The sequence below is a fragment of the Symphalangus syndactylus genome, chromosome 17 (assembly GCF_028878055.3).
Source record: "Symphalangus syndactylus isolate Jambi chromosome 17, NHGRI_mSymSyn1-v2.1_pri, whole genome shotgun sequence".
In the NCBI taxonomy this organism is placed as follows: domain Eukaryota; kingdom Metazoa; phylum Chordata; class Mammalia; order Primates; family Hylobatidae; genus Symphalangus; species Symphalangus syndactylus.
In genome coordinates this window covers 93818076-93843830 of record NC_072439.2, presented here as the reverse complement: position 1 = coordinate 93843830, position 25755 = coordinate 93818076, and the positions used below count along the sequence as shown (strand labels likewise).

Genomic DNA, 25755 nt, shown 5'->3' with positions numbered 1-25755 from the left:
AATTCCATGAGATAAGGAGAGACTAGAAGGGGGTCCTGAGTGATCATGTTGGGCTTACGTAGGGTTCCAGCATTCATTCATCATCTGAATTAAAATGAGTTGGAGATTTTAACTTTTGAGGCAAGGATAAGGTGGACAGGTATTTGTTATGTGAAAAAGGATTTGTCAAATATTGGCTTATACCATGATAGAATAAAAACTCAGTTCTGCAAATGCTGCTAACAGAGGGAGCATTCAAAAATAATTTTGGAACACCATCAAAATATTCATTTTCCGCTGAAATCAAAGTGAGTGGAAGTTGAAGAATGGGCAGGTTTTAAAGTAATAATTGTGAAAAATAGACCTATCATTTCACATATCTACACACATGACATAGAAGAGAACATGGGGTTGTTTCTATTTCAACAGAGTTCTGTAAGTTTTCTCTGATGCCTACATTGAACTGAGGGCTCAAGACTATAGGAAGAAGAAACACTCATGAGATGCAACATGACTACTGGTTAGTCTTACAAAAGAAACTCTTACACTGATTATTTACTCTGCTTTCTATTATATGCACTGGATCAAGGTGGCCAAGGATTTTATCACTTTTGACCCCAAGCCTGCCTGTTTCCGTTATACATTAGATTTTTTGTCAATCTGAACACACATTTTATAACCACAGAACCCCCTTCTGAATATATGTGATTGTCTAAGTCTTTGCCAAAAGCTTTAGATTATTTTTAAAGTGTTTATATATTTGTAACCTGCCTTAACTACTCTTATGGCACAAGGTCGGATGTTGGAGGGGATATAAACATGTGACAAAGGCAGAATTGAGTGCCTTGTTACAGGATTCATTGTATTTTTCCTGCTATGTGAAAACTGGATAATGATGAGTTGGAGGTTGTTAAATTCAAACATTTAAAACATGTGTCCATATGCATGATTTTCCTTAAAACAACTCAATTTACAGTTGAAAATGTGACATTTAGAGAGCTGTAATCACTTACCTAAAATCCACAGCTAATACGTGTGAAGCCAGAAGGAAAACCCTGATTTTTTTTTTTTTTTTTACTACATGTGTAGGGCTCTGATTTCTTATTACAAAAAAAAAAGAGGCATAATAGCAAATACAGTGTAAATTCTTTGATGCCCAACTCCATATTGAAATTGAAACTGCACATAAATTGTAAAGGTTCTACTTAGAATGACTGTCCAAGCCGGTTCAGTGCCATTAAGATTTTCCCGTCCAGTTTATAGGGGAGCCTGCCTGTGTCCACACAAGTGCCTGCAGCAAACTCCTGCCATGTTTCCAGCCGGAAATGTCTTGCCCTGGTCGGGTATTAATAGCTGCCTCATTTTCAGATTCTGACTCCGCATAGCCCTGTTGGAATTATACTGAATGGAAAACTCCACTTGGCTTTTCATTGCTGATTAGGACCTGGATGCTGTGTAAGAAATCCCCCATTTGTCAATTGTTCAAAGCCCAGTTCCTGTCTAATGCTGTTCCTGGCTCGGGACCCCAGGACTCCAGCTCCTGTACAGTATTTCTGACTTTTACTGTTCCGAGAGGGAATTTTAAACAAGTATGAAACAGAAACCTGAGAGTCATTATTTATTAAATGAGAGTGTTGTTTTTCTCATGTATAAATGACAATGTAGTAATTATACATCACTGATACGGTTTCTATAATAATGACTAAGGCTTGCTCAAATCAAGCTTGGCATCAAAAGCAGGATTGCGTATGCAGTAGGAAAGCAATGTGTGGCACTGGAAGAAGTACCGAACCAGCAGCGAGGAGCCCGTTGTTCAACACAGGGTCTGGATCTGCCACTAACTTCCTATGACACTGGGGACAATTATTTCACTATCATGAGCTTTAGTTACCTTGTTAAATAAAGGTGCCAAATTGCACTATCACTAAGCAGCTTTATATCTATTTTCAAATTTACATGTTTCTGTGATGTACATTCATAAGAAAGAAGGTTTTATCACTATCTACATATATGACGATATGTACTTACACAAAAAAGGAATTATTTATTCCCTAACTTCTTTATAAAGTCTGAAATCTTATACATCGAATGTATTGCTTGAACTTTCCAGAGTTCCTTAGCATAGCATCTAGGTTTAATACTATGTTTGTTAGTATTGGGCTAGATCTAGAAAAAAAAAAATAAAAAGCTTTGGGATTACTTTAGTTTGTTTTTAAGAGAAAATGAACTAAAATCCATACCTAAATTTAAGCATTTTAATAATACTTTATTAGTCCTAGAAGAAAACCAGAACTTAATATTATCATCTAAATTGAATCTGAATTACTTTTATCCATATACTTGGCAATGATTAAACTCTATCCTGGCAATATTGAGACAAGGCATTCGAAGAGCCGGTTTTCCTTCACATGGGTTATCATGTAGCCCTTTGCTGCCAGGCAAGGAATGTGCAATAGTTTCATTCCTTCCCTCACTTTCTTTAATCACCTTATCTGATTGATTCTTTTTCATTGAGATATCAATGGAATGCCATGTAATTGGCATTTTAAAAATGTATGCATGCTTTAGTGGTTTTTGGTACATTCTGGAAGTTTTGCAAACATCGCCAGTATCTAATCCTAGAATATTTCATCCCTCCAACAAAACAGTCACCCCACCCTTATCCATCTCACCTCCTTCCCCAACCCTTGATACTTACTACTCTACTTACTATCTCTGGATTTGCTTATTCTGGACATCTCATATAAATGGAATCATACATGTGGCCTTTTATGTCTGGCTCCTTGCACTTAACATAATGTGTATGAGGTTCATCTTGTTGCCACATAAATCAGCATTTCATTCTTTTTTATAATTGAATGGTATTACAGTTGCATTCTGTAGAACTATCATACTGTATTTATCCATTCATCACTTGATAGATGTTTGAGTTGTTTCCACATTATGAATGATGTCACTATGAACGTTTGTGCACAAGTTTTTGTGTGGACATATGTTTTCATTAATCTTAGAACTATACCTAGAAGTCGAATTTTTGGATTGTGTGGGAACTGTATGTTTAACCTTTTGAGGCACTGCCAACCTATTTTCCACAGCTTCTGCATCATTTTACATTTCCACCAGCAATGTATGTGAGTTACAGTTTTTCCACATCCTCCTAGACACTTTATAATGTCCATTTTTAAATTATAGCCTTTATAGTGGATGTGAAGTAGTATCTCATGGTCATTTGTTTCTTTGATTCTTAAGCTAGTAGTTCATTTACTTAAAACTCAAAGTACTCTAAGAAATCATATTTCAGTATTAATATAAACATAATATTAATTTATTGCTATTCTTATTATCTTACTATCTACAACCACCTTTATACTCCAATTTTCTTTGGGGGGTGTTTTCTTGGACTTTTTTTTTTGAGGGGGGGTTGAGATTCGATTTCACTCTGTCACCCAAGCTGGAGTGTGGGGTGTAATCTCTGCTCACTGCAACATCCACCTCCCCAGTTCAAGTCATCCTCCCACCTCAGCCTCCCGAGTAGCTGGGAATACAGGCATCCGCCACCACACCCGGCTAATTTTTGCATTTTTAGTAGAGATGGGATTTCACCACGTTGGCCAGGCTGGTCTCGAACTCCTGACCTCAAATGATCTGCCTAACTCAACCTCCCGAAGTGCTGGCATTACAGAGGTAAGCTACCACACCCCAGCCTACTCCAGTTCTCTTAGTCTCATTTTTCTTAGTCTATAATGCTAGAACTATTCAAAAACAAGCTGGGTGCTGTGGTACACACCTGTAGTTCCAGCTACTTGGGAGGCTGATGTGGGAGGATCTTCTGGGCCCAGGAGTTTGAGGCCAGCCTGCGCAACATAGCAAGACCCCACCTCTTACAAAAAGAAAAAAAAGGAGAGAGAGAGAGAGAGAAAGAGGAGAGAGAGACAGAGCACTCTTACAAATAAGGAGATTAGCATGGGAGTATCACCTACAAGGACATGGTTTCAACCAACCTATATTCATTAATATTCCTGTATTCATTAATAACTTAATTCCAGGTTTGCTTGCATTAAATCATGGTGGTCTCACGTTGAAATTCTTCCAGTTCATGGAGAGGAAGATGGTGACTATGGTGAATATGTGGGACATGTAGGACTCTTAATTAATTGCAGCTGAAGAAGATGCAATGGCATTTGTTTTTCTTCTGCTGATCTCAGAAGGGGAGAAATTTCTTCCTTCCACAAAATACATTTTGTTCATGTGACATATTAGGATATGATTTTATTGTATTGATTTTAAAATCTCATGATAAGTCACTAAACAAGACTCAGGCAGAAAAGGTGAGCCTGAGAGGCTGTGATTGTGAAGCAATAAATGTGAGCTCTGGCTCAGTAGTTTTTTAAATGGATATTTGAATTAATCATATAACCTTTTGGTTTTCTCACTTACCAAATGTTGAAGTATCGGATCTTACAGTTTCTTCTGAGACTAAAACTCTCATTCTGTGTTTCACTGAGGTCAATAGTAATAGGAATTACTAATACTATTAGTAATTTTCTTCAATATAATAGTAATTTTTTCCTATTATTCCTGGGCTTTTTACCTGAGATTTTGATTACTAAGGAAAAAAAATGTTTTAACGAAATTAAAGAGGAAGTTACCGACATTAGGAAAATTGGTGATTTTCCTGACCAGGCTGTGGCTATGTAATACATTTTTGTATATACAGAATAGCCTCTTCAAAAGCAACTTGTGTGCCTGTGTTTGCTGCGGTTATATTTGATTTTGATTTCCAGGATAAATTTTAGTTCCTTATTTACATGTTAAGGGTGAGTAAATGAGGAATGGCCAATCACTTTAGTTTACAAAACATATTGCTAGGATCAGAGCGCAGACTTGGCCACAGTCGTGAATGATTTTTACCTAGCTTCAAGCCTGAGCAAGTTATTATCTCTGGGCTAAAGGTCGGCTAGAAAGGAAATCACGTTTTTTTATTTTGCATGATGAATCTTTATAACCAAAGGCTAACAGAAACTATGTGTCATTGCCTTTCATTTGTTCTTAACAGAGGACATGGATTTCAAGCTTATTGGATTTAAGCATTTGCTGATTCACCTTTAAATCATTTCTCTTTTTTGTGTCTTTTTTTTTTTTTTTTCTACAGGATGTTTTCACTCCAGAATGCAAATTCAAGGAATCTGTGTTTGAAAATTACTATGTGATCTATTCTTCCACACTGTACCGCCAGCAAGAATCAGGCCGAGCTTGGTTTCTGGGACTCAATAAAGAAGGTCAAATTATGAAGGGGAACAGAGTGAAGAAAACCAAGCCCTCATCACATTTTGTACCGAAACCTATTGAAGGTATGAAACCAACTGACTGTCTTTGTTGGACCCTTATCTGTGTGTTGACATCAATTCTGCTCCTTGCCCTTTTGCTCCAGAGAGTTTGCCTGGAATGCAACAGATCAGAAGAAAGATTCAAAACAAACATTCAGAAAACACAATAGTATCTCTTCCTTTTCTTTTTTTTTTTTCTTTTGAGACGGAGTCTTGCTCTGTCGCCCACGCTGGAATGGCGCAATCTTGGCTCACTGCCACCTCCTCCCGGATTCAAGCAATTCTCCTGCCTCAGTGTCCATAGTAGCTGGGAATCTCTTCCTATAAAAAAAAAAAAAAAAAAAAAAGGAAAATTCTATTACAAATACTTGGCACTTAAAAAAAATGCCTGACTATACAAGCTGGAAAAATTTTGAAAGTAGAAAAGGTGTGGTAGTTACTATCTAGTATGTAATTTCCTCCTTTTTTAAACCTAATAATTTAATTTCTCAAGATACACCCTTGAAAAACAACTGATACTTTTATATTTACCGTATTGCATTGTATCCTTCTTAGGTGAGCTATAACCTTTCCTCTCATAATCATTTAATACTCTGTTCATTTATTTCAAACTTACCATTAAAGTAAACTTTTTTTTTTTTCTGAGGAAACCGATTTTTGGCAGCTAGGCTATGTTCCCTCAGAAGTTCCTTAATGAGGATGACAGTATATCATTTGGGTAACCACATTTCCTGAATTCAGCCAAGATTTCTACTACAGGCTAAGTAAGCTTGTTTCTCCTCTGAAAGTCACATTATAATCATTTTAAACATTGGCTCAGCATCCTTGTCTGAGGAAATGAGAAAATGGAGACAGTGCATTGCAACTCTGTGACTTAGTCAAGCTTGCTGTCCCCTGAATATCTCATGTGGCATTGTCAGTCAACCAGTGTACACAATGCCTGGTGCATAGTACATAGCACTGTGACTGCAAACATTTAAGTCAATACTATCTTCCCATGTTCCAAGCACTGGATAATATGTGATGTTCAAAGCCCGTAACCCCCCTCAGGACTCGTCACATGTTGTGTATTCAGCACTTGAAATGAACTTTTCTCTCCTGCAGTGTATTTTCTATTTTTTTTTTTTTTTTTTTTTTTTTTTTTTTTTTTTTTTGAGACGGAATCTTGCTCTGTCACCCAGGCTGGAGTGCAGTGGTACAACCTCGGCTCACTGCAGCCTCAGCCTCCCGGATTCCAGTGATTCTCCTGCCTCAGCCTCCTGGGTAGCTGGGATTACAGGTGCACGCCACCACGCCCAGCTAATTTTTGTATTTTTAGTAGAGACAGGGTTTAGCCATGTTGGCCAGGCTGGTCTCAAACACCTGACTTCAGGTTATCCGCCCACCTCGGCCTCCCAAAGTGCTGGGATTACAGGCATGAGTCACCATGCCTGGCCTATTTTAATTCTTATTGGCCTCATGTTGTTCATCACCCCTGCTCCTTTAGTTTTTATCCATTTATCTCATCTGCCTGGAAAATGTCTATTAGTCTTTGTAAAAAAATAATTCAAGAGTCAATACTTCCATGATGGCCTTCTTGACTTTCTTCAAGTAGAACTAAACATTCTATCACCTTGTCATTGCATACATTTCTCTCCCATAGAAATTATGACATTAAATTTGCCCGTTGCCCCTCTGTCTCCTCTTATTCACGGTTAGCTCACTCTTTGAATGAACAGAACATGTTTTATTTTTCTTCATATCTCCCTTTGTCTTCTGTAATAGTTGGCATATCATAGAGAGAAATTTGATAATCAGTTGTCTGAAAAGTGAACATGTGAATGAATTAATGAATAGAAAAGTATAAAGACAAAGAAGAATATATGCGCCAGAGAACTTCATGATATTCTTAGAGGTGTGATATATGTTTACTCAGAGTAATGGTAAAATGTAGAAAGTGATGCAATATATAGGATTTATATTGGGACGCAGAGAAAAAGGCTATTATTTTCACAAAAAGTAAGATATCATTGAGAAGTAAATATTTAAACTTACCTTCAGGGCTAGGCCAGGTTCCTGCAATTTGAGATGAGCGGTAGGGATTAGGCAGACAAAAACACTCTAAGTGCAGTATGAATAAAGGCAGGCAAGTGCCTGCTTCTTAGGGTTAAGCAAAGGGCATCTGAGAAGTAAATAATATTTTCACAGGGAAATATGTGGATTCTCAAAAATGAAATGTTTGATGAATTATGCTCTTAATTATTGCATCATTTTTATTTGTTCATTTACATTGATTTTCTTCTTGTTGTAAAAGTAGTTCAAGGTCATTGACAAATTTTGGAAAATTTAGGAAAGTATGAAGAAAAGAAATTCATACGTTTTGTTTATTCCCTTTATGGATAATGCCCTTTATATTGAACTTCACCCTCCTGACCCCACTTAAAAATACACCTAGGCTGGGCTTGGTGGCTCACGCCTGTAATCCCAGGACTTTGGGAGACCAAGGTGGGAGGATCACGAGGTCAGGAGTTCGAGATCAGCCTGACCAACATGGTGAAACCCCGTCTCTACTAAAAATACAAAAATTAGCCGGGCATGGTGGTGCGTGCCTGTAATCCCAGCTACTCAGGAGGCTGAGGCAGGAGAATCACTTGAACCTGGGAGGCGGAGGTTGCAGTGAGCCGAGATCACATCAGTGCACTCCAGCCTGGGTGACAGAGCAAGATTCCGTCTCAAAAAATATATATATAAAAAATATATATATACACTTATAACCTACCCTCCTAATTGTAGCTGCTGTCTGTACTTTGGTTAATCAAGTTTCTCGTGGGTTTGGATGACCGTGTACACGTACAACTGGACATTCCTATATGTATGGATGAGAATTAAGGTTGTCTTCACACAACACAAACCCATATTAACAGCAGCTTAATCATATAAAGTTTTTTATTCTCTCACAAAACAAATTTAGAGACCAGCTATCCTAGCTGGTACTGTGCTTTCCCAATTGGTGGGGCCTTGGCTGCATCCAGCTTTTAGTACCTCTCTCCCCAGTGTTTTGCTATGGCTCATTTACAACTGTGCACTGCACCATGAACACAACCACACATGCTGGCCCTGGATCTGCCCATGATCCAACCAGCATCTTATTCCAGCCAGATGGCACAGGAGAGGTGAAGAAGACAGAAGGAAGAGCCAGGGCCAGTTTTGTTTTCAAGTTGTCCCTGGTAACTGCCATATGATACTTATCCCACTGGCCACAACCTAGTCAAATAGTCATACTTAGGTGTAAAGAAGCTAAGAATGTAGTCTTTTTCTTTTTTTTGATAGCCATACACCAAATAAATGTTCTGTACCTAGGGGTTATGGCACAATGGGTATTGAGACACTAAAAACTGTGCTTCAGCCTTCCATCCTCTTAATTTTAGAATATCTCTGATTTCCTAATTTTCTGATTGACATCTTTTGGTAGATTATCGTGTTTTTACTTTATGTTATTGACTGATCCTTTAGAATGATTTTCTTTTTGTTCTGGAAAAAAGTGCATTCTAAATCAGACTCACTAATATTTCGATTCACTTCCAAGGATTTTTGTCTCTCTAGGTGTGAAGTATATAGAATATGATAATTACTTCCAAAAATGAAAGAAATACTTAATTGGTTTTAGGCCAAATACCTTCTCATTCCCTATAAATGTCTTTACCTTTTGTCTTAGGGAACTAACTTTATTGAACAATCTTAGCTAACAGGTGCTATTCTAAGCACGTCTCAATTACTGTCTCTTACTTTTCATTCCATTTGTATGAAGTAGGTTCCAGTATTATCCGCATTTACAAACATGAATAATGAAACAGAGATATTGAGTAATTTGTCCTAAATCATGCAGCTAGCAACTGGCAAAGCCAGAATTGAAACCAAAGCATTCTGGCTTGAACAATCAAGTTCTTAAACCCCATTTAAAGCTGATAAGATAGGCTACAGTCTGAGGTCTGAGAAAGATGTAGATGTAACTTTAATATAGTGGGCCCTAGTAAATGATCTAGAATAAATGTCTCCTAATTGCTTCTCTTTTTAAAAATCTGCAATATATCCCTACCCCTTAGAAATAAAAGTACTTGCAGATTATTGGAGATTATCACGCTCTTATAACTGACAGACATGAAACACATGAAATTGGTTGGTTCTCTTCTGCCTCCTATGTGCTTTGATGTCATTATAATACAGAAAATGTGAACAATTACCTTATGATTCTCCATGCAGTTATACATTATATCATTAAATGATTTTGACAGGTTACCATTATTATCAAAGATATGTGCACTTGAGGTTGTGTTAGGAATTAATCTACTGGACATTGAAACCTTTTTTCTCGCTGCTGGGATACCCAAATTATTTTTGCTGCCACTATTACTGCTATTACTAGTCTTACTACTTCTGTATGCAGCTTATCAATTTACAATTTGCTAGCCAGGTTGCATATGTTATCTCTGTTAAGCCTCACAATAGTTCTATATTTTTATCCTCATTTTATAGATGAGGAAACGTAATTTAAAGTAATTAAGTACCCAGTCCAAGACCACGGGGCTAAATACAGAACTGGGGTTGCAGTCCAGGAACCCTAATGTCAATGCCTATGCACGTAACCTCTGCACTGTATTGCCCTTCAATCTGAAGTAAGCCTATGAATATGTAAATACTCAGAAAAGTCAGTGATAGCAAAGCAGAAATCTTATACTATGATGCAACTTGAATAGTAAACTAGTTTTAAACCATGCAAAATTGAGACAGGAATACATGATATAGTGAGAAACACATTGGTAAACAATCAATCAGATAAAACAGTTAATGGAATGCCATATTCAAGCTAGGCAAGAAAGAATAAACAATGCATCACTTCTTTTCTGGTGAATTCTAACAAGTTTTATTTCCTACTCCTCAGCAAAAAAAAAAAAAAAAAAAAAAAATTGGACTGGATGATTTCTAAAGTTCTTTGGCAATGACATTGTGTGGCAGTCATTATAAGCCCTTTACTGTAAAACCATGTTCCTTCATAGAACCTAGCATAGAATTTACATGCAAACATGGTCTAAACATATTTTCTTTTTTTTTCAATTGTACTTTAAGTTTTAGGGTACATGTGCACAATGTGCAGGTTTGTTACATATGTATCCATGTGCCATGTTGGTGTGCTGCACCCATTAACTCGTTATTTAGCATTAGGTGTATCTCCTAATGCTATCCCTCTCCCCTCCCCCACCCCACAACAGTCCCTGGAGTGTGATGTTCCCCTTCCTGTGTCCACGTGTTCTCATTGTTCAATTCCCAGCTATGAGTGAGAACATGTGGTGTTTGGTTTTTTGTCCTTGCGATAGTTTACTGAGAATGATGATTTCCAGTTTCATCCATGTCCTTACAAAGGACATGAACTCATCATTTTTTATGGCTGCATAGTATTCCATGGTGTATATGTGCCACATTTTCTTAATCCAGTCTATCGTTGTTGGACATTTGGGTTGGTTCCAAGTCTTTGCTATTGTGAATAGTGCCGCGATAAATGTACGTGTGCATGTGTCTTTATAGCAGCATGATTTATAGTCCTTTGGGTATATACCCAGTCATGGGATGGCTGGGTCAAATGGTATTTCTAGTTCTAGATCCCTGAGGAATCGCCACACTGACTTCCACAATGGTTGAACTAGTTTACAGTCCCACCAACAGTGTAAAAGTGTTTCTATTTCTCCACATCCTTTCCAGCACCTGTTGTTTCCTGACTTTTTAATGATGGCTATTCTAACTGATGTGAGATGGTATCTCATTGTGGTTTTGATTTGCATTTCTCTGATGGCCAGTGATGAGCATTTTTGCATGTGTTTTTTGGCTGCATAAATGTCTTCTTTTGAGAAGTGTCTGTTCATGTCCTTCGCCCACTTTTTGATGGGGTTGTTTTTTTCTTGTAAATTTGTTGGAGTTCATTGTAGATTCTGGATATTAGCCCTTTGTCAGATGAGTAGGTTGCGAAAATTTTCCCCCATTTTGTAGGTTGCCTGTTCACTCTGATGGTAGTTTCTTTTGCTGTGCAGAAGCTCTTTAGTTTAATTAGATCCCATTTGTCAATTTTGGCTTTTGTTGCCATTGCTTTTGGTATTTTAGATATGAAGTCCTTGCCCATGCCTATGTCCTGAATGGTATTGCCTAGGTTTTCTTCTAGGGTTTTTATGGTTTTAGGTCTAACATGTAAGTCTTTAATCCATCTTGAATTAATTTTTGTATAAGGTGTAAGGAAGGGATCCAGTTTCAGCTTTCTACATATGGCTAGCCAGTTTTCCCAGCACCATTTATTAAATAGGGAATCCTTTCCCCATTTCTTGTTTTTGTCAGGTTTTTCAAAGATCAGATAGTTGTGGCGGTGTTATTTCTGAGGGCTCTGTTCTGTTCCATTGATCTATATCTCTGTTTTGGTACCAGTACCATGCTGTTTTGGTTACTGTAGCCTTGTAGTATAGTTTGAAGTCAGGTAGCATGATGCCTCCAGCTTTGTTCTTTTGGCTTAGGATTGACTTGGCGATGCGGGCTCTTTTTTGGTTCCATATGAACTTTAAAGTAGTTTTTTCCAATTCTGTGAAGAAAGTCATTGGTAGCTTGATGGGGATGGCATTGTGTCTATAAATTTTCTTGGGCAGTATGGCCATTTTCATATTGATTCTTCCAACCCATGAGCATGGAATGTTCTTCCATTTGTTTGTATCCTCTTTTATTTCATTGAGCAGTGATTTGTAGTTCTCCTTGAAGAGGTCCTTCACATCCCTTGTAAGTTGGATTCCTAGGTATTTTATTCTCTTTGAAGCAACTGCGAGTGGTAGTTCACTCATGATTTGTCTCTCTGTTTGTCTGTTATTGGTGTATAAGAATGCTTGTGATTTTTGTACATTGATTTTGTATCCTGAGACTTTGCTGAAGTTGCTAATCAGCTTAAGGAGATTTTGGGCTGAGACAATGTGGTTTTCTAGATATACAATCATGTCATCTGCAAACAGGGACAATTTGACTTCCTCTTTTCCTAATTGAATACCCTTTATTTCCTTCTCCTGCCTAATTGCCCTGGCCAGAACTTCCAACACTATGTTGAATAGGAGTGGTGAGAGGGCATCCCTGTCTTGTGCCAGTTTTCAGAGGGAATGCTTCCAGTTTTTGCCCATTCAGTATGATATTGGCTGTGGGTTTGTCATGGATAGCTCTTATTATTTTGAGATACATCCCATCGGGCAGAGACACAACCAAAAAAGAGAATTTTAGACCAATATCCTTGATGAACATTGATGCAAAAATACTCAGTAAAATACTGGCAAACCGAATCCAGCAGCACATCAAAAAGCTTATCCACCATGATCAAATGGGCTTCATCCCTGGGATGCAAGGCTGGTTCAACATATGCAAATCAATAAATCTAATCCAGCATATAAACAGAACCAAAGACAACAACCACATAATTATCTCAATAGATGCAGAAAAGGCCTTTGACAAAATTCAACAACCCTTCATGCTAAAAACATATTTTCTTTATTGAATTATTGAATAAATAAATTACAGCTTTAAGAGCTATTTCCATTATTTGTGATTTCTTTTTTAATGAAGGGATAGGATGAAGGACATCCTAGCCATAACTTACATAGATTTTAGGACAGATCAGTGGTTCACACCTGTATTCCCAGCAATTTGGAAAGTCGAGGCAGACAAATCACTTGAGGCCAGGAGTTCAAGACCAGCCTGGCCAACAAGATGAAACCTCGTCACTACTAAAAAATACAAAAATTAGCCAGGTGTGGTGGTACACACCTGTAATCCCCGCTACTTGGGAGGCTGAGGCATGAGAATCACTTTCAACCCAGGGAGGCACGGTTTGCCAGGAACTGAGATTGCACCACTACACTCCAGCCTGGGCAGCAGAGAAAGACTCTGTCCCAAAAATAAGTGAATAAATAAATAAATAAAGTTTTTGATAATATTTTTCCATAGGGCAGCTATAAAGCATATAACTAGATGACACTTTTAGAAAACGATTAGAAAATGATAGCTCCATCAGAGATTAGCTAACTTGCTGCTAATGGGTTAACCAAAAAAATTATTGACTATTTTGTTTGTAATGTTTAAAGGCAGGCATTTTTGTAACCCTGTAAGCCCAATGCTAATACTGTTAACATCCGAACAGGGTCCCCACTGCACGGTAAATGAGCCCTTCCTTTGTGAAGGGAATTGACCTCTTAGGGAGGAAAAGCCAAAGTAGGTTTTTTTTGGTTTTGGGTTTTGCTTTTTTTGTTGTTGTTGTTGTTGTTGGTTTTTACTGCTTATTTGTTTTTCAAATATGTCTGCCTTTATCCCAGTCCCACTGGTGTTTTCTTTTGAACGTCAAGATTCCCAAAATTAAGCTCTGCCAGTTTGAGAATGGTTAGGTCCTGCACTGATAACATGATAATAATTACCCACTGGCCCATTTCCCTTCACTCTTTCACGTCTCATCCTGTGTTTAGAGAACAGGAGGATTAATGAGGGGTTTCAGGGTCACCTATTCTGATAGACGGACTTGATATTTAAGCACATTCCTAGGTACGTCGCACATAAACCTCTACTTCCATGGGTCCCCTCCCCTGGAATTTTGGACAACAGCACAGGCTTCCTGATTCTCAATTCTGCCCTTTCAGAGTATTGTTCAAAGCACAGATAAGTAGCTCCCCCAGATATAAAGTGTTTTAGTGGTGACCTCCCCCTTTAGTATTAGATACAGCTGTCCAATACTCTTTGACAAAGAACAAAATACAGTCTCCTCCTTTTCTCCTCCCTCCTCCTTCAAAAAGCACATTACTGAGCTCCTGCAGGTGGCTGAGTATTCAGGATCTGGTTCTTCCCTTCTGGAAAAAAAAAAAAAAATCTGTGTACTTTGCAAAGATTTAAGCTTCAAGAGCTGAGTCCTAGAGAAATAAGTATATTTCCAAATAAGATCACTAAGGATCCGTTGAGAGCCATCCATACAGAAGTATTAAACTTGGAATAAAGGAATATTGATTTATTTCTCCCAATTTATTTTGTAGTGCGGAGACAGTACTAACACACACACGGACACACATGCACACTCAGCCATATACCTGTTATCCATTTTCTGTGTTATAATTGGTGCTTTAAGCTCATAGAATCTGATTTAAGACTCAGCAGAATGTAAACAGCTGTTTCCCAAACATCAGTATCAGAACCATCTGTAGTGTTCTTAGAAGCTAGCAGATTCTCAGACCAAATCTCCAAAGTGATCTGATGTTTGAAACCTAGGTATGACCTAGGACTCTATAGGTTTAAAACCCTGTCCAGGTGATTTCTGATGGCATTGAGTTTGAGATGCAGTGTTCTGAATTTGGTGTTTCTAAGCTCCTTTTGGTCAAATCTGGCCACGGAGGATTTAAATTTATTCATATTATTATGATCAATATATTGGACTAAATCTAATGTAATATAAATTGTCTCTTTGACATGAAATTAAGTATACTATATATGTTACATTTTTACATTCCCTACTGCTATCAAGACAGGTATGTTTTAGTCCAGGGTTAAATTACTATATGAAGTTAGTAGAGGTAATGCCAATTATTTCATTAAATTGACATCTCTTAGAGCAACCTAAAAAAAAAAAAAAAAGAAAGAAATCAAGTAACCAAGAATACAAGAATGCAAAGTGTCTAATTCTTTGGGTCAAAATTTGGCAATGATTTGCTAAGCAACTTTTGTTTGAATGAAAGCAAGTGTATTGGAGAAGTCAAGAAACAGAATGGCTACTCCACAGGCAGAGCAGCCTTGCTAAGTAATTTTGAGAAAATAATTTATCTCCTTCCACCTCAGTCATCTCTGAAGATAAAGTCTATTATAAATTCCACCTGCTCCAAAGGAGTAATATGAAAATTAGACATTGTAAAAAAGTTGAATTTCTGAAGAGAATTCTGTCAGATCAAACATGAAGTGCCTTTTTCATTTTGTCTTAGAAAATGGACCTTGTCTTATTGTGTTTTGTATTGGAAAAATGCTGTGAGATGTGGCATTGCATGAGAAATTAAAGGCAATGAAAATGGAATCTGGAAGGAAAATAACAATCCCTTCAAAACTACATAATAAGACACCAAAGAACAGAGCAAATCAGGAGTCCTGATGTTATAAAATTCCAACTGGTAGGACACTAATGCCAAATTTGATATTTTTATTTCGATAAACTGGAAATAGAAATAAATGCCTTGGTTCTCTTTTGGACCCAACCATACTAAAAGACAAAAGCAGAAAGATGGAGCAAAAAAGAACCTCTCTGCCAGTAATTGTTTTAATTACAGAAAGGATAATAGCTGCAACTCTTTCTTTTGCGTTTTGGGTTTCTGCCAGCCTGTGATCCTTTCCTCCTGCAAACCATTGTACACTTATTCAAACCAGCTTTTTCTGGTTTCTGAATGTAGTCTTTAATACAACCCACCTACCTCTTCCCCGCACATTCTTCCTCTTTCTCTCTCTCTGTCCTTCATGTAAATACTGCTTTTTCTTTCTTTCTAAATGAACATATAGACGCTTTTGTTCACAACATCTCCTAACTCGCTATAGTAAATATGTGTAGCACAGTGACTGCATTTCTAAGGCAATACATTTCTTCCAAACCAGCACTTAAAATTCTCCGACAGTTCCAAAAGGATTCCATGTAACATTAATTAAGGTGTGAAATTGCTTTATTTAAATTGCCCACACCCTTCTATGATCTGCTATTAAGACAATTAAGTATCTTCAATGGTGCATTAACTAACACAGCAGTCTAACCTTTTAGCCTCTTGGAAATTACAGAGGACCAGGGAAAATTCAATTAAATTTGTAGTAATAAAATGATTAATCATACTTCATTTGTCTTTGATGGTAACTAGTAGTCGATGGGGGTTCTTTATAGAGTTTAATTAATTTTTTTAGTTTTATTGAAAACAGAAGTTGGCCGGGTGCGGTGGCTCACGCTTGTAATCCCAGCACTTTGGGAGGCTGAGGCGGGCAGATCACGAGGTCAGGAGATCGAGACCACAGTGAAACCCCGTCTCTACTAAAAATACAAAAAATTAGCCGGGCGTGGTGGCGGGCGCCTGTAGTCCCAGCTACTCAGGAGGCTGAGGCAGGAGAATGGTGTGAACCAGGGAGGCAGAGCTTGCAGTGAGCCGAGATCGCGCCACTGCACTCCAGCCTGGGCGACAGAGCGAGACTCCGCCTCAAAAAAAAAAAAAAAAAAAACAGAAGTTAAATTGTTTTCATTTGGAAAACAGAATTTGTCAGACCAACTACAGTGTTCCCACACACAGGTTGTTCAACTCTCCACTACAGAGTGACATTGACACTTAAAAATGAATACCTGGTTCTCCTCATTACTACTAGCACTCTCAAATTTCAAAGGATCTGTCAAGAATACAGCAACAATAGAAAGCGATAATTAGTAGCAGCTATACTACCTTATATTCCGTTTGAATGGCATATTGTCCTTTCAACATGCTTTCTGAACCAGAGTATCATTTAATAGCCACTAAATCCTTGGAAGTATGAAGGTTAAGACTTACTATCCCTATTTTAAACACGAGGAAGATGTCATTTCTAGAGGTTAACTCACTTAGGTGTATACAGCTAGAAAGAAGCAAAACTAGAATTGTTACCTTGTAACTTCAGATGTCATGCTTTTCCTACTACAAATGTGATGTGATTGTGTGTGTGTGTGTGTGTGTGTGTAAATAGGCGTTGTTATTCCTTAAAGTTATTCAATTTAGTTACTTAATCAGTTGTGTGTGTGTGTGTATGTATATTTGAGTGTGCATCAGAATTACCTAGAGAGCCCACCAAAGCATAGATTGCTAGGCCCCATCTCCTGAATTTTTAATTCTGTAGGTTTGAGCTGGCCAAATAATTTGCGTTTCTTAATCTTCCTGCTGTTGGTGGTGGTGGTGAGGGGTCATGCCTTGAGAATCACTAAGTTTAGGGAACTGTCTGATGCAATGATCCTTAGAATCTCTTTCCTTTCTAGACTCTGTAATATACCATATATACAAGGAAAGGTAAGGGTGGTCGTCAACTTTCTTGGTTTATTTTCTGTTTCATTGATTTTTCTTATTTCTGTGAAGATGAGGCTTATTATTTGATTATTCAAATATCACTAAACTAAAGGAGCTTGATAAATATTATCTACCGTATAGTATTCCTTGCTCCCTTTGTGTCAAAGTCATCTATTTTACCTTTATATTGGTCAATTTCAGGGAACTCAGCCCAAGTTTAGGACCTTAGATAAAGTAAAGATTCACTGACTTTAAAGGTGAAAGAAAAATCTGCTTTACTCCAACCAAAGACTTCTTCAGTTAGTCACTATAGCATGGTAGATAGATAGGAATATTCATTTGGAACATAACTATGAAACACCTACTAAGCATCTTTCACTGTACTAATGGGGACACAGTAGTACTCAAGGAAAGACAATTTTGACTTGACAGCGTTTATGTCTAGAAATGGGTAAAAAATATGCAATTAAAAATAAGCAAGCATTTTAAAACATCACTAGAGATTAGTTCCAAGGAAAAAAAATGGGACTATTTTAAAAAGGATAATGAAGGTAAATTTTTTAGAGAAGATGATGTAAATGATGTTTGAACAGTAATCTGAATGAAATTTAGTAGTAAACCATGCAAAGATGTGGTACAAGGTTTTTGCAGGCAAAGCTGTCAGATTCCAAAGGCTTTTATAGAATCCAAGGATGCCTAATAATGAGCAAGAAAGCCAATGTGACTAGAATGGATTGATTAAAGGAACGGAAGGTAGGAGATGAACTTAGAGAGAAAGGAAAGACTATACATTGAGGGCTTATAACCACCTTCAGGACTTTAGATTTTATGGTTAATATGATGGGGATTCATTATGGATTTTGAGCAGAAGTGCAGAGAAATCAGCCAGGATCTTAAGCAAGATAATATTAGATTGGTCTCTAGGGTTTTATAACTAGAGGTAGAGAGAATGACTTTGAATTTAGTTTGAAGTTAGCCCTGATAGAGCATGCTAATGGATTGGATGTAGGTTGTTAGATAAAGAGAGAAATCAGGGATGACTTTTAGGTGTTAGGCATGATGAACTCGGTGAATAATGGATCTGTGTGCTGAAATGTGTACACACACACACACACACACACACACACACACACACTACTTAAATATGACATTTTAAAATCACTTGTAATCCCCTGTACTGGTTATTAAAACTCAGATACTACTGACATTTTGGGACTTTGGGTTGTATAATTCCTTGTTGTGGGGCACTTCCCAGTGCATTGGACGATATTTAGCAACATCTGTAGCCTCTATGTTCAAGATACCAATAGCAAATCATCCTCTCTAGTGGTAACAAACAAACATGTCTCAGACATTACCAAAGGTTCACTGAAGGCAAATTCACCACCGCTTGACAACCACTGCCCTAGGTTCTATGACTACTTTTCAAATGGGGAGACTATCTTGTTTGGAAAAATTATTCTATTGTGTGGAACTTTCTCACATTATAGAATATTAGTAATACCAACCTGACCTCCATCACTATAGTTGTGACAAGAAATGGGGAGAATACTTCCTTGGTTTCTTCACACTGCTAAGAAAATGAATGTAGTTGCTGACTTACTCCTGGGGAACACTAACATTTATTGGAAAAGGAGGCTCCTGCAAAGGAGAATAAAACAGAGTAGCCAGTGATTCAGCAGAAAGACTAGGCTATTTTGATTGATGTTCAAGAAACCAAGTGAAAACATCTTGTCAAAAAGGAGGAAATAATTAACTGTATCCAACACTGCTGGAGTGTCTAGCAAGCTGCTAAATGAGAATTGATCTTTGCTTTTGTAACTCGTGGTCAGTAGTGACTTGACATGAGTAATTTCAGTGAAACAGTAAGAAATAAGCCTGAATGGAAAGAAATAATAACTGGAGGCAAAGAAAAGAAGAAGGTAATATTGAATATTAAAGTTCTTTTGAGAACTTCTGCTATAAAAAGGAAGTAGAGAAATGAGGAGGGAGCTGGTGGGAAACATGACAGTTACATGGTAGGGTTCTTTGTGTTTAAAGCTATTTCATATATTTATATACTGATGGGAACAATCTGGGATAAGCAGACATGGGATTACAGGAGAGAGGGACACCAAAGAACACTGAGTAGAAGGGCTGAGATCGTACACCGTGGCGCTCTAGATTTAGATAAGAACCGGACCGTGCAAGCATTGTAACAAGCAGGAGTCAGAACATGTGGGGGCAGATGTGCATAGGTTGGTAATTTTTGCCATGAAAACATTTCTCATCTGATTCTCCTTGCTAAGTGAAACGCAAAGTCAGATAGTCTATTGTCTTGGAAAATAAAGAGAAAGAATAAGAAGGAGAGAGGGGGAAGGACGGAAGGAAGGAAGGAGGGAAGGAAGAGAGAAAGAGAGGGAGGGAGGGAAGGAAGGGAGGAAGAGAAAAAAGAGAGAAAGAAAGGAAGAAGAAAGAACAGAGAGAGAGACAAGAGACGGAAAGAAAGAAAGAGAAAGAGAGGGGGGAGGGAGAGCGGGAGGGACGAAGGGAGGGAAGGAAAGAAGAAAGAAAAAGGAAAGAAAGAGAGAGAGGAAGGAAGGGAGGGAGGGAAAAAGAGAGAAAGAAAGGAAGAAGAAAAGAGAGAGAAAGACGAGAAGAAAGAAAGAAAAGAAAGAAAAGAAAGGAAAGAAAGAAAAAAGAGAAAGAGTGGGGAGGGAGGGAGAGAGGGAGGGAGGAAGGGAAGGAAGGAAGAGAGAAAGAGAGGGAGGGAGGGAGGGAGGGAAAAAAGAAAGAAAGGAAGAAGAAAGAAAAGAGAGAGAGACAAGAGAAGGAAAGAGAAAGAGAAAGAGAGAGGGGGGAGGGAGAGCAGGAGGGACGAAGGGAGGGAAGGAAAGAAGAAAGAAAAAGGAAAGAAAGAGAGAGAGGAAGGGAGGGAGGGAGGGAAAAGAGAGAGAAAGAAAGGAAGAAGAGAGAGAAAGACAAGAGAAGAAAGACAGGAAAGAAAGAAAGAAAAAAGAGAAAGAGGGGGGAAGAGAGGGGGAGGGAGAGGGAGGGAGGGAAGGAAAGAAGAAAGAAAAAGGAAAGAAAGAGAAAGGAAGGAAGGGAGGGAGCGAGAAAGAGAAAGCAAGAAAGCAAGAAAGAAAAGAAAAAAGAAAGAAGAAACAAAGAAAAGAAAGAAAAGAGAAAAGCAGGCAGGTCTATTCCCTGAGTCTGTGGTGGGGCTGAGGTGGTATTGGAAGCTTGAGGTACAAGGGGAAGGTGTGAAATAAGTCACTTGAGAAGAATGAGAGAGCCAATTGGCCAGAAAGATGTAGTCGAGTTCCAGAAAGAGCTGTGTACAACCATGAGGTTTGGGGTCAAGGTTTTGACTTAAGACCAATCAAAACAGTTTTATGTTTTTCAGCATATTTAGACATACTCAACTGTTAGGCTATCAGCTTAGAGCAGGGGCACCAGGGTTAATCACAAATGGATTTTAAAGCTGACTGCCCTGTATTGCTGTTACTTTGGACAGGCTACCCGCTTTGTTCGTCAGTTTACTCAACTGCAAAACAGGCCAATAAAAGTATCTATTTTTAGGGTCATTTAATAAACTGTTTGTTTGTATGTATAATGTGCAAACATATAGTAAGTGCCCAGTTAATGTTAGCTATTATTATGAGGGTGACTAATGCTTAATAGGAGAGTACCCATAGGATGGTACTTGGCACCCGGTTTATTATAGCCGTGTGCTTTATAAATAACAGCAATGCCCAAGATTTTACTTTTTTCATACTTTTAAGAAAGTCATTGTTTCACTGTAATTTTTTCAGAAGAAATTTGTAACTAAAATAGAAGTTATTGTTGAATGTTAGAAGTTGTAAATAGGGAAATTGGAACCATCACGATGTCAAGGAAAGCCTGCATATTCAGATAACAACCTTTGCAACACAGGCACCAGTGAAAAGAATGTAATAGAAAAATATTAAATAGAAAGCCTGCCCTGGAAAAAATCCATACCTAATCCTACAAAGAGAAAATGGATTTTTTTGACAATACTTCAAAGCTCAGTGATATATATTTCACATTTCTCTTTTCTAAAAGTGTAATTGTTCACTTTAAAATGAAGCAAGAATTAAATAGATAGAACAAACACCATCTATCATCACAAAGTCAATATATTATGGTCTTGTTCTGACCAAGTGTTGCATTTTATTTGTATTACCAGAACTGCAGGGCTTTCTATGGCTACATGGTCAGTGCATGCTCAGACAGCTGTTAAAATCCAAACCTTCTACTGTGCTGGGTCACCTGGTAACTACTGTCCATCTCACAAGTGCATTCTGCTGACATTCAAGGGTTAAACTGGCGATTCCTAGTAAACACTGTGCTTTAAAGTAGTACATACTGTGAGCTGTGTTATTAGAAACCTTTGCTTGTCCTTGTGTCTAAAAATAAGGAGGAACACTTTTGCACCAAATCTGTACCTTATTTTCACTCAGAAAGCTGGGTTGAATCTCTCCGTTTCAATCTACGATAGCTCTAGAAAAGTCGAAACCATGAATAGAAAGAAACATTAAGAAGAAGGAAGAAAATTGAAATGTAAGTCAGAAAAGAGGAAAAATAAGAAGAAAAGAAGTGAAATAAGAGTGTGCTTTGATTTGAAGAAAGAGTACGGAAGAACCAAAAAGAAATGCTTTCTCTTCAAAACATGATCGCATTTTACCATTTGTCCAAAACTATTATGATGACACATGCATTAGAGGAACAATGATATTTTATCTCAGAAATATCCTGGGGTGGGGGGGAAGCAAATATTTCTTTTCCTACTCTATGTACGTGACAAATGAATAGAAAGGGGGCAAGCGGCTTGATCAAGGACAACCCAGAAAAGCCAGATGAAAGGGAAATAACATTGTTTATCATGCAGGCCTTGCATCTTTAGGACACTGAACATCCTTGAAATTTGAATACTGAAACTGTGTTGAAAAAATAGTATCAAGTGCAATCAGAAAGAAACAAAGTTTAAAATCAGTTTTATATTAAGTACTATCTATAACATCATACCTGCTGAAAATAAAATCTGTATCACAAGTGTAGCCCCAAGGTCCTGAGTGAGACATGGTTAACTAGTAACATCCCATATTGTCTAAATTAGAGGATTTGTTTCCAGTTTCATATGGGAAGTGCCACTGAATCTGAGTTTTTGTGAAACAGGATTGGGGAACTGGGAAGACAAGAAAGATAGGGAGTTTCTATTTGTTTGTTTTGTTTTCACATTATTTCCAGTCTAGAAATTACTGCTTATCATAAGAACTAAAATATCAAATTTTGTTCTCATAGCTGAAGTAGGCTCCAGTGCATAACACAGAGGAAACAGGAAAAAAATTTCTGAAGAGATTTAAAAAAAATTCTAGCACCTCCTAAAGCAAGGTAAATCTATTCCTGGTGAAATAATATTGCTCATTATAAGAGAAAGAGATGGAAAAAGTCCCTCTTGAAATACATTGCACTTCGAGCTACTACAAATCAAGGGACTAGGAATCTTCCTGGTTAATAATAAGGATCTGATTATTAGGAAGAGAGAAACTTAATCTGGCATAGGATAAGAATAATTTGAGAACCACAGTTTAAGAGTTGTAGAATTTATGTAGCTATTGAAGGTCAGAGCCTAGACAGTTCTCTGCACATACTTGTTAAAGGTTTCCCCTAACTGCTTAATAGTATGTGATTAGAAATTAATAGCAGAACTCCAAATTCTAGTACTGATATTTATATAAGATCATGAATAAATTTTACTATAAAGTACATATGATTCCCATTTTCTATGTGGTATTAGTAATTCTCCATACTTGTTCACAGCCAAAAGGCCAGAAGCAATGACATTAGTAATTGTTAATTTATTTTTTGTTTGTTTAGGCTTCTTAAGCTCCCCTCAAAACAAAAGAACATGTTTTAGATTGCCCAAACGAACCTCACCTTTCAATTGCATTCAGATTTATGGTACTTGGAATGGGTGTATTAGATAAACAGCAGGCCCTATACACATAGTGGGTCTTCAGCTAGATTTATTCCTACGAAATTGTGATTGTGTTTGCAAAGCACCAGAACAACTCATGAAAGTTTCAACTGCTGCCAGCCATTCCTTACAGAGTTCATTCAGTGAGATTCAGTTTGAATGATTTTTCTTGACTATACTGACTAGTTGTATCCATATCAATGTAAACCTAGACATTTTTCTACATACAGGAATTAATAGATTTTTCTTTATACACTCATGTGGGATGGACATTAAGTCTTCATTTACTATCATATCACTTAATTAACTAAGTATATTAACTCTTCATTTGCTATCATATTCAGGCTGATATATATGATGTTCATGGTTTAAATTTTCTGGCCTGGAATTCAGCAAGCTCTGACACAAATTAGCCTTATCCTTCTTATTCGTCATCACCTCCCTATTTTACCCAGTCCTGTAGTGTTTATTTTTGCACTTACGGCACATCTGAATTAGGACTAGCTACATTGTACGTGCTCAGCGGCCACATACGGCTAAATGGCTGCTATACTAGGCAGCACAGTCCTAGAATATTTTCATCAGATTCCACTATCCTTTTCCTCACCCTGTACCTCCTCAGTTATATCTCAACTCTCTCGGGAATTGCTGGCTCTTCATATGCAAATAGAACACCTCTGGCTTTAATAGTCACTTCTTATAATTGTCACTCAGGACAATTCAGGACAAGTTGTTTGTTTGCTTTTTAATTGTGGTCAAATATGATAATGACAATAAAAAATTTACCATTTTAATCATTTTTAAGTATATGTTTCATTGCCGTTAAGTACATTCACATTGTTGTGCAAACATCACCATCATCCAACTCCAGAAGTTTTTCATCTTCCCCAGCTGAAACTCTGTACTCATTAAATATGAAATCCCCATTCTTCCCCAGCCCCTGGCAAGTACAGTTCTATTTTCTGCCTCTGTGAACTTGACTACTCTAGGTATCTCACATAAGTGGAATCAATATTTGGCCCCTTGTAACTGGCTTATTTCACCTAGCACAATTTCTTCAAGGTTCATTCATGTCGTAGTATGTGTCAGAATTTTGTTTTTAAGGCTGAATAATATTTCATTATATGTATAGGCCACATTATATTTACCCATTCATTTGTCAATGGACATTTTGGTGCTCCTATCTTTTGGCTGTAGTGAATAATCCTTCTATGGACATGGATGTACAGATAGATGCTGGGGTCCCTGTTTTCATTTGTTTTGAGTGTACACCTACAGGTGGAATTGCTGGATCATATGGTACATCCATATTTAATTTTTTGAGGAATCACCGTTTCATTTTCCATGGTGGCTGCACCATTTTACATTGAAGTAGCAATGCATAAGTGTTTCAGTTTCTCCACATACTCAACAACTCTTGTTACTTTCTTTTTTGATTTTTTTTATAACAGCCATACATTTTCTTTTATTACCATTTCCGAATGACTTTAGGAATATTTAGTGAAGTTAAGGCCAACTTAATTTTTGATTAACATACAGACATAAGAATTCAAACACTTACATGTCAGTCATTTTACATTGTTTATTGGATAAATTATGTATTTCTGATTTTATTCAAAACTCTTAACTGGGACCTTGAAACCGTAAATATTCATCCTGGCCCTGCCACTACTCACTATCTAACTTTATGGAAGTGGCTTAATTTCTTTTATATTTAAAAAAAATGGGGGTGATAATTTCTCACCTACTATATTCACCGGGTTATAATTGTAAAATTTAGTTAATCAATTTAAAATTGCTTTGAATACTCTGAAATGATAGTTTTATTCAAAGAATTATCATTGAGGCTGCTATATACATCATGGTGATTTTCTATATACATCATGGTGATTTTATTTTGCACATATAATGCACTTTAGAGAACACTTATGCCTTGTTTTCTTCCTCAATTTTGTTTCGTTATTTACCATGTACATTCAGAATACCAGTCATTAAGTGTTAATGCAGCTATGGATGGTAGTAAGGCAGTTATATTACTTATATACTTATATATTACGTATATAAGTAATATATAGTTATATAAGTATATAAGTTATATTATATAGTTATATATAATATATATAACTATATATAACTATATAACATATATAGTTATATAATTATATATATTATATAGTTATATAATATAGTTATAATATATAGTTATATAAGTATATAAGTTATATTACTTATTATATTACTTATATACTTATATATTACTTGTATTACTTATGCCTTGTTTTCTTCCTCAATTTTGTTTTGTTATTTACCATGTACATTCAGAATAGCAGTCATTAAGTGTTATTGCAGCTATGGATGGTAGTAAGGCAGTTATATTACTGAAGGGAGGTACTTTATTCTT

General features: G+C 37.1%; 1 protein-coding gene and 1 long non-coding RNA gene across 4 annotated transcripts in view; one reads left to right on the top strand and one right to left on the bottom strand.

Moving 5' to 3' along the window:
- Positions 1-25755, top strand: part of FGF12 (fibroblast growth factor 12) — a 603658-nt gene that overhangs the window by 563956 nt on the left and 13947 nt on the right. For all 3 annotated transcript variants that reach the window (XM_063621980.1, XM_063621979.1, XM_063621978.1), the window contains one exon: positions 5132-5330. In XM_063621980.1, coding sequence (XP_063478050.1) covers positions 5132-5330 — 199 coding nt within the window. The remainder of the gene's footprint in view (positions 1-5131; positions 5331-25755) is intronic.
- Positions 3283-25755, bottom strand: part of LOC134733177 (uncharacterized) — a 594472-nt gene continuing 571999 nt past the window's right edge. Inside the window, exon 19 of the long non-coding RNA XR_010116696.1 lies at positions 3283-5627. This is a non-coding gene — a long non-coding RNA (uncharacterized lncRNA). The remainder of the gene's footprint in view (positions 5628-25755) is intronic.